This window comes from Etheostoma cragini, chromosome 12 (genome assembly GCF_013103735.1).
Source record: "Etheostoma cragini isolate CJK2018 chromosome 12, CSU_Ecrag_1.0, whole genome shotgun sequence".
In the NCBI taxonomy this organism is placed as follows: domain Eukaryota; kingdom Metazoa; phylum Chordata; class Actinopteri; order Perciformes; family Percidae; genus Etheostoma; species Etheostoma cragini.
Window position 1 is genome coordinate 2,926,715 of NC_048418.1, and position 10,000 is coordinate 2,936,714.

At 40.2% G+C, this 10,000-nt stretch overlaps 1 protein-coding gene across 2 annotated transcripts in view; it reads right to left on the reverse strand.

The window, feature by feature from the left end:
- Positions 1–4,185, reverse strand: part of paxip1 (PAX interacting (with transcription-activation domain) protein 1) — a 16,593-nt gene extending 12,408 nt beyond the window's left edge. For both annotated transcript variants that reach the window (XM_034888506.1, XM_034888505.1), the window contains exons 1-6: positions 3,956–4,185; positions 2,546–2,680; positions 1,978–2,021; positions 1,673–1,736; positions 1,208–1,318; positions 972–1,047 (exon numbers count right to left, since the gene is read on the reverse strand). In XM_034888506.1, coding sequence (XP_034744397.1) covers positions 972–1,047; positions 1,208–1,318; positions 1,673–1,736; positions 1,978–2,021; positions 2,546–2,680; positions 3,956–4,036 — 511 coding nt within the window. In that variant the 5' untranslated portion in view covers positions 4,037–4,185. The remainder of the gene's footprint in view (positions 1–971; positions 1,048–1,207; positions 1,319–1,672; positions 1,737–1,977; positions 2,022–2,545; positions 2,681–3,955) is intronic.
- Between the last annotated feature and the right edge of the window lie 5,815 nt (positions 4,186–10,000).

Consider the following 10,000-nt stretch of genomic DNA (forward strand, 5'->3'; position numbering starts at 1 on the left):
TTTGGAAAATGGCTGCAATGAAACAAAGAGTGAAAAATTTAAAGGGGTCTGAATACTTTCCGTACCCACTGTAAGTACGTAATGTGATGTGAAAACTAATGCCCCGGTTAAAAAAAACAATGCAACTGATCTCAGCTGGTATTCTGTTTACAATGGAGTGCAATGGAAATTTGTAAGTGACCCCACACTTTTGACCGGTAGTTTAGGTCTAGTTGAAAAATTATGACAGAAGGACATTAAAAACCAATGACGTACATATTTATTAAACTTAAAAGAGTCTTCCCTGCTTCTTTTGAGGTTTAAGTGGAGTTTAAAGGAAACGTCTGCTAATTCGATCAAAGAGAAACCGTACATTAAGCTACATTTTCATACAGTGTAGCCCCCGCCTTAATTTGAGGCCGGCCTTTATTTGTCCGTGTTGACCACGCCCCCCCGGCCACTATCAGAGGCCCGACGTTTAATTGACTAGCGATTTTTATTTGAGAAAATACGTTATGTAAGATTTTAAGTATGGGTCCAATAAAACAAGCAGTCTGAATACAAGACCTTAGGCAGTGGGAAAATATTATATATTTATATATATTTATATACAAGTAGTAAGTGCAAGTGAATTAGCTTCAAATAAGCAAAACTACAAAGAGCCATATATATATATATATATATATATATATATATATATATATATATATATATATATATATATATATATATATATATATATATATATATATATATATATATATATATATATATATATATATATATATATATATATATATAAAAACTAAGGTTAGGAAGTTGCTTTGGATAAAAGCGTCAGCTAAATAACACGTAATGTAATCTTTAGTTCCATCCCTACTATAGAAACACACCCTCAAAACTACGTCAGCACATCTTATAAACAAATATCAGAATCACAAAAGAAAAGTCAAATTAAGGCAGAAATACACCAGATACAGCACTAGCGTTACCTTTAACAGAATCTGTAATCCAGTCCGGGGTGACAACCTTTATGCCCGGGTGTTTCAGGGCACACTCAAACTTGGCCTGGAGGGCAAAAAACACACACTGTATAATTATAAGGGCCCTAATGAACTGGACAATCTTTTATTTCTACTCATTGCATAGGCTAATAATTCCATAACAGAAATTCTCAGCAATAACACACAGTGAAATTGTAAAGATTACAAACAGAGCATGCACTTACCCCCTTTGATTCCTTCACTACTAAGTGGGTGACCTTCTTGTTGAGGTTAAGTTGACATTCTCCTCCATAAAAGGTTATGTAGGCCCACAAAGTGTTGAGATCGTCTGGAAGCTACACACATACACGCACGCACACACGCACGCAAGCACGCACACACACGATCATGAGCTTAAGATGCTCGAGAGGTAGGAACTGTCAGGCCAGCCCATCTCCAGAATTGACCAGACTGTTGTCACTGTGAGTCATTACATCCACATTACTAATGATTATCAAAAATCTCATTGTGTAAATATTTCAATACACCAATAGTCAACACTACAATATTGAGGTATTTGGTCAAAAACATTGTGATATTTGATATTCTCCATATCGCCCAGCCCTATACGTACATGTAGTGACCTTGAAGAATGGATTTCTTGAAGAAAGGGCACACGCACACAGCACACACACAACACACACACTTACCCTAGGTAGACAAGCTGTCACACCAAAGAATATCTGTCCCGATTCGGGGGAGAATCCAGTAACTCTTTGATGCCCAGGGTTAAGGAAAAAACACAGAAAAGCTCTTATTTTGGCCTTTTCATAAACTCTGCACATTCTACAATCCTTTGGGTCAATTAATCCCTTGGAAAACACCTTTTCTGTACTGGAACTGTAAACATTAATATTCTGCTGCCATTAACACCGTTATTGATCGTTTTTTATTTTCAAAACATGTTTAAATGACACAAATTTGAGGTGTTTTGGACATGATGGTGAAAGGATACGGTAACAGGTCTCCACATCTGACTGAGAGGATCACCCAGGATGGCTGGAAAACAGGAAAAATAACAAAAGGGTCAATGCTTGGTTTGTTTCCTTCTCTCATTTACACAGAGTGTCTTTAGATCACTGTTACTGTTTGACTGCAGTTAAAAATGACCATCAAGAAAATGCCTCCCACATGCTGGGTTTTTTTATGCATGAAAAGAATTGCGTATGTTTCCACTCTTAATGCTAGTATAAGCTGACCGGCTGCAGGACCACTTTCAACCCAAAAATAACAAAGGAAGTAATAAAGGATGTAAAATTTAGAAAATGACACGATTCGATTCAAAAACGATTCTCAATTAAAAAAAGGATTCACAGTATGTAAATGTAGTTAGTTTTTCCATGTAACAATACCTATATATATATAGATATAGAGATAGAGAGAGAGACAAAACTGACTTTTGGAATTCTATGAATGAATTTTTTAGTCTGTCTATCTCCGCCTATTTAACTTTAGGGAGGGACAAGTTAAGAAAAGTTACACAACGCTGGTTACGTTTGAACACACTCTGGCACAGCCCTTACCTTGACAACAGGCAGGTCAAAGACCTCTCTGGACTCGCCCACCTCAGGGTTGTCCCCGTCCTCTGCAATGATGTGAGTGGCTAAAGCATTGTAGGACACCTCCTTTCCTTTGCCCGCCTTCAGCAGCTGCACCACCTGGAATATCCGCACAACGTTCAGTCAAATCCATTCAGTCCAGAGCACAGCCTGGACTGGCTTCATCTGTGACACCAAGACTGACACCAAGACTGACCCCACAGAGCAACTGCTGCAGTTTGACAGTGTTTCAGTACAGCTTACTCAAATCTGGATTTGTTTGAAAGGGTCTCATTTGAACAATGCATCGACAGAAGCACATTAAAAAGACATAAAAGACAAGACTCGTGCAGTGCCATCTTAGATGTATAACTGGCAGTGTTAGGACTGCAACGCAAAAAGGAAGAAAAACAAAAGGCAGGGAGAGTCGTTTGAACCAAACAGTCAGGTTCACTGGATTATCATCAGTGGAAATGTGCATAGATTACACAAGCAGGAAATTATATGATTCGTTAACATTTTAAACATAGTTCCCACAGAAGTCAACTGAAGGTGTTGGTCGTACTGTGCTCACTAGCTTGACGATTTAAGTGAAAATGCTCTGTGAACAACCAACGTGACTCTAACCCTATGTTCTCGTGCCCCTATTCCCCTTGAGCATTAACCTCACAAGGTGGTGTCTCACTAGACAATGACCTTGCATTCCCTTTTACTGCTGAAATCACATTTCCTAATGTGACACACTTTGCACCACCTCTGTTGTATATAAACAAGCTGAAAGAGAGGTGCGCCTAGGAATCACAATTTGGCAGGAAGTACAGCTCCGTGCCATAGGTCCCCCAGCACCGACGAGAGAAATAGCGGCGCATGCGCAGTAAGGGGCGCCCAATATAGCAAGATGTTGATGGTCACAGGTTGATGCAGGATAACACCGTGCATAATCCTGTGCACCTAGCTAGGTATTTCACCACCCGTCACAACAACAACGCAGTATCTTTACTGCGGTCATGGTTTAGAAAAGGCAAGCTAACACACACTAGCTGTATTACTGGCTTTAAAAGACCGATAAACCACAGGGATAAGCTAGCAGCTAACCAGCTGTGCAACTACGAAACTCATAGCTAACGTTAATGTTAAGAGGGCTGTAAGAAAAGTGTAATGTTAGTCGAGTCGAGTATCACAAACCCACCCTCTCACATGTGTCTACGAGACATAATATGGGAATCGCCACAACACTTTGTCAGCCACAGAGCAAGAGCACTGTCTTTCGTGTAGCATGTCAGCCAGTTAGCTAGCTGGTTAGCTTATCCTGTAGCATCCCATTCAGAGTGAATGGTGCTAGCAACTTAGCCTGCTACCAATTTAGCTGCAAGAAGCTAACGTCCAGAGCCTCACCTTTTGGTCAATGTCCCCTACCACGTAGAATTTGACATCTTTGAAAAGTTCTTCGACAACCTTATTTTCCTCCTCAGACATGATTGTCCATTAATGTCATGGGATTATATATTAAAAGCCCGGTAAAAAATGAAAGAGTGAAGTATCTACGTTACAGCAGCTGGTTTAGAGCGTAATTTACAGTAAACCGGAGACACTAGCGCCAAATCGCTGAGCGCGCCTTGGGCTACAACACTCTAAAATACAGAGGGGGGGTCTGTAATAAATCTTTAGTTGTATATTAAATTCTTTTGTATCTAATGAATTTTATCGCCTTATGTGATTCTATACAATAGCAGTTTGATCAGAATTTAAAATATCACAGATTTACAGCGACAGAAATGTACACATGTATTTTTCTAATAAACATGTAAACCCCCGTCAGATGAAAATTGATGTTTTTATCCAGACGTCTAACCTAGATTATCCCAGCCAGTGGAGTAAAGACATTTCATTGATGCAGTCTTAGTTTATTAATGTAAAAGAAAACTAAATACATAACATTTATTTTAAAAATGGAATATTTTTTTCTTTTAAATAAATAAAGTGATAGGAATTAGTTAGAGGCAATACGAAAAATTATGAATGACTGGCATCATGTTCTAATAATTATTAAATAACATAATGTGATGATTGTACAGTTTAGTTTTGACTTTGCTGCATGGGAGCGGTGCCCAAAAACTAATTGTAGTATTTTCAACAAATCTGAAATGAAGATAAAAGCAGGTCTGCACAGTCCCGCGCTCCTGGTGTCGGTATAAGCAAAACTCCATTCGCAAAACTAGGAAACAACAACTACAACAACGACAACGCAGTTCGAATGGACCTTTTCCTAAAAATGGACACACTATATTCTCTGTTTCCGTCAAAGTAACCCGGCGAACACCATATCCGGGTGTTAACCCCTCTTCGCCGTGGTATTAACGTACACAGACCAGAGGAAAAAAACTCTTTCCTGACTGACGTTTTCTTCACAAACACCACTTTGACTCAACACAGGGCTTCCTGAAGTCAATGTTGTATCTCCCTGATGTTATCAGCTTTTCTCTCATCAACTTCTTACATAACTTTGTCTGCATGCAGTGTTGTCGCCCATGCTGCAGTACTGCTCTCCGCCTGACCTGTTAGTGGTGCGCTAGAAGGGGGCGCTGTTTCACAAAAACAGGACATAACATATTCAAGAGAATCCTGAGTATGATGGATGGACTCCGTTGAGCGGGCCCGAGCGATTATGCATGGTCAGATTCAGTGGAGGATAAACTATTTAGATGTTATATTCAAGTAAAACTATCAACACTGCATTTTTGTATTCAAAATCGTAAAGTAGCCTACACAAGTATCAGTATAAAAATATACTAGAATGTACTCATTATGCAGAATGGCCCATTTCAGAATCATATGTAGGCCTAATATATTAAAATCAGTGACGCATGCATGTCTTTTGGCTGTTTATGTGTTCCCGTACTTGCCTTCACTTGTAAGCCTATCATCGCTTCAGCACAAGGAAAATGTAAAGAAGAACACAGGCTATGGCTTTTTTACTTGTACGTGATGCTTAGCTACACTTTTCAACATATGAGTCTGCAAACACCTTAACATATGTCACAACAGCTAAATATTTATTCCCACATTCAAAAAAAAGGAAAAATAGAAATATAATGGAAAAAGATATGACACTGTTTTTATACATGTTAGTTGATACCGTTATTTTTTGTTTGGCTTTGAAAGACAGCAGGCTACGTTTCGTGTATACAGTTGGGCGCCATCTTGGGAAAACAGTCCGACCAGTCAAACATTGAACGCCGTCAAACTATCATAGAACAACGTTTCTGAAATGATTTCCATCTTCTATTATTGTTTGTAGTGAGAAAAGTTTATGTTTCATAGATTTCACAAATTTCCGTATGACACGTTATGCCGTAAACTGTTTTAATCTGAGCACGCGTAACTCAAATCTGCCCTTGATTTACATTACTGTTGCAACATTTCCATGAAAATCATAATGTTGCAGTCCATTATGCATTTATTACAGATAGCCTGAAGGAACAGATAGTGAGAGAATAAACATGTTCAAAGAACTTGAGTTTTCGGTTTGAATGACGTTGAAGTGTTGCAGTTAAATTGTGTTAAATTGTCTTTTCTGTTTTTAAAAGGTTAAATTTGGATCCCCAAAAACTTTGGCCACTAAATTAAAGGGCCACTGCTTAAAAATATTAGCGTCTATCCCTCGGGTAAATCTGTATTCACAACTATAACCATTATTTTTCTAAATAACATGATCATTCTTTTTTAAACCTGAACACCACCAGCAGCCCGTTTCTGATAACCACAGCTTCCTCTTTACGGCTGAACCATGTGTAATTCAGATTTTCTAACATGTCACTTCTTCTACAATTTGTTCCTGCGTTAGTTAATTACTTCATCATTAGTAGGTGTCAAGCCAACTGTCAAGCACGCACACACAGGTAGGTGTGCGTGCATGCAGACACACACACACACACACACACACACACACACACACAAACACACACCGCATGGTGAATCGTAGATGCGTCAGTGCTGAAGAACCTTGACAAACTGAACTGCAGCCAATTGAGAGCAGTAATTGGAGGAGCTTTCTGACAGCTACATTAATGATGTAGATGGTCGCCTTTTGACCTTACTGGTATGAAATGTAGACATTACTTTAGACACACCACCTGTCATCATCTTGGTCTTGGTCCTTATTTCCTTCCCCCTCCCCCCGCACCATCTGAGCAAACGGAGACACAGCCATGGGAACAGTCATTGGATGAGCCATTTTGACAGCTACATTACTGCTGATGCTGGTCACCTGGTGACCAAACACCTTCATTAGATTTAGACGTAGCCTATCTCTTTATGCACAGATCTGACATGATGTTGCACACTGATTAAGGAGCGTTTACCCATGTGATGTTTTCTTCTACAGGTACGGGAATTATATCTTCATATGTGAATAGGATGACTTTTCTAATCAGATCACTTTATCTCTGTTCATGTGAATGAGCGTTAGCCGTGATGTGATCTGAAGCTGTTGCCCATTACAGCTTTCGTCTCCCCATCTGTCGTACTGTGGCATGTCAAAAGGCCCGTCCCACCCCAAAGAGTTCTCCAAGGACACCAAAGAGCCAAAAACTGAAGAGAACAAAAACTACTCAGTAAAGTTTCACAAAAGATCGTGGTTTAGGTTAAAATTATTGACTGTAAAAATCGAAGAACAGAGCATGTGTGACATCAGATTATTATGGTTAAAATGTAGTCAAACCTTTTTTGTGCAACGCAATATCAATATTTGCCTCTGATTAGATGAAAGAAGTGAAAATAGGTCATCCTCAACATTTGTTGTGTTGTGGTTTCAGAATGATAAAAACAGTTGGAAAGGATGGAGGCTCTACAGGATGCTTTGTTTTTCTTACATTATCTACAGAGCAGTGGTAGAAGAAATACTCAGATCTTTTACTTAAAGTAAAAGTACTACTACCACAAAGTAACATTGACCATGTTAATACATGTTTTAGTGCAGCAACTCGTTGATGAAGTCTGATTGGCTGAAGGACTATCCAATTGCATACAGAGTCTTTTGTACAGTAGAAAATACACAGCAGACACCCCAGACTAATGTTCAACCCAAACAGATTGAGCTTGGTCTGGTGAAAGCCAGGCTAGTGGGTCGTATGAGAGGGTAAGGAACAAAAGACCCATTTGGTCATATGGTTTAAAGGACTTATTGCCTTCAAAGGTGGCCCATCTTCTATTTTTGTTATCACAATAATGTGAATATATGTGGATGTGAATTGATTTGTAAGTCCATCCATCTTCGACCGCTTATCCGGTATCGGGTCGCGATGATTTGTAAGTGCTTCTGTCAAATCCCTTTGTAAATTGTTTTGGGGGCATTCAAGGCTTTTATTTGATGATGAGGCAGCTTAGACATGAAAGTGGAGAGAGAGGGGAGATCGCACGCTCTTCAAACTATTCAAACTATTGTTTTTAAAGGTGCTCTACAAATAGGGTTCATTAAAACTGATGTTACATTTGTGAAGAAAATACAGAGCTCCTTCCTCCATACACTGCCAAAGTATTCTCTCCGTAGAGGAAATATTGTCATTAGACCGTCATGAAACAGCAGTACATTTTAATACAAGGGCTGCTAATTGAAGAACAAAGAATGACCTCCAAGAGCCAGAGTGGAGAGAAAGAAGAGATTGTCTAATAGAAAACTTCCCCAGGGTTTTAAAGACAGTTGTACTTACTGCCACCCAGATTCAATCAGCACACAGAGCAGCACAGTTTTAATTAGGGCATTTCAAGTATGATATTTGGCTGGAATAATAATAGCCTTTGAGTGGGAGATAATGAATAGTAAAACGTGAAAAAAGATGGTCAGGCCAAGGGCATATTCCTAGTAAGTCAGTACACTTTTTTCTTTGCCTGTGTGGTAAATGTCTTACGTTACATTACTTCATTGTGAGCAGCATGGCGGCCCACTGGTTATGTCTCTGTGTCTGCGTGGGTTTTCTATGGGTGCTCCGGGTTTCCCCACCACTAAAAACATGTTCCCCTCCCTCCCTCTCTGCCAAGCTGATGTGTGGTGAGCGTCTGGTGTCGGGAGGCTGCCATACATCACCCAGGTGGATGCTACACATTGGTGTTGTTATGGCGTTTTTCCACTGCATGATATCTACTCGACTCGTCCCGACTCTACTCGCCTTTTTTTGGTTTTCCATTACAGAAAAAGTTCCTTGTATCATCTACCAGGTACTTTTTTTTTAGTACTACCTCAGTCGAGGTTCCAAGCGAGCTGAGGCGCTACCAAAAGGTGACGTGAAAACCTGCAGACTACTGGTTGGTCGCAGAGAATTGTCACTAATCACTGCGTCATCATTGCTAGCGACAGACGGGGGTGTCCTGAGCAAAGGACACCCCTGCCTCCAGCTGCCTTTGACACTAATTGGTCTTCTGGGTGTGGCAACAGCCCCACGTCAACAATCAAAAGCAACACACCTTCGATGTTCTATGTGTGTGTCCCGTTAGGTCACGGCAGTTTCCTGCCATGACGACCGTGCAGCTACGCTCGCCTCACGCAGGAGGCGGTACTAATCTGCAATGGGAAAAGGAGGACGGGGCACTGCGGCTGAACCGAGCCGAGGCGAAACGAGCAGGTACCATTAATGGAAAAACACCATTAGAGAGTGGTGGAGAGTGTCTATGAGAAAGTGCTTTATAAATGTAACTTGGGGCATGTTCTCTACCAGTTGAGCCATCCAGACGCCCCCAAACCTCATTTCTTACACATGAAAGTGTTTTCCACATGCAATATAAATGGAAAATATGATAATCATGCTCCATTTGTCCGATGATAAAGTGCTATACAAATGTAATGTATTATTATAATTATAATTGTCATTTCAAAATAGCTACAAATCTTTTGAAATTGGGACTAGTGAAACAAATCGGACAAATAGAGCATGCTTATCATATTTTCCACATATATTGCATGTGGAAAACACTTTCATGTGTAAGAAATGAGGTTAAGGGGCGTCTGGTTGGCTCACCTGGTAGAGAACCTGCCCCAAGTACAGAGGCTCAGTCCTTGTCCTGGCAGCCCAGGGTACAGTTCCAACCTGCCGCTCTTTGCTGATAAGATAAGATAAGATAAGACAAGTCTTTATTGTCTTCTGTAGGAGATAATTGTCTTGGGAATTCAAAAGAAAAAAAAAGAAAAAGTAAACTACAGTGATGCATGGCGGAAAAACAGTAAACATGCATAAAACATAAGCGTACTTAATCTCATTCAAATGCGTTCAGTAAACATCTGGGAAACCTCACACAAGATTCCCCCCCCCCCCCCCCCCCCCCCCCCCCCCCCCCCGCCCTCGCCCACCTTCCCCCACACTGCAGCATGTCTTCCCACTTTCCTGTCTTAATGTGTCCTATATGTAAAGTCAATACAAAAAATTTACAGATTTTTTTGTGATATCTGTT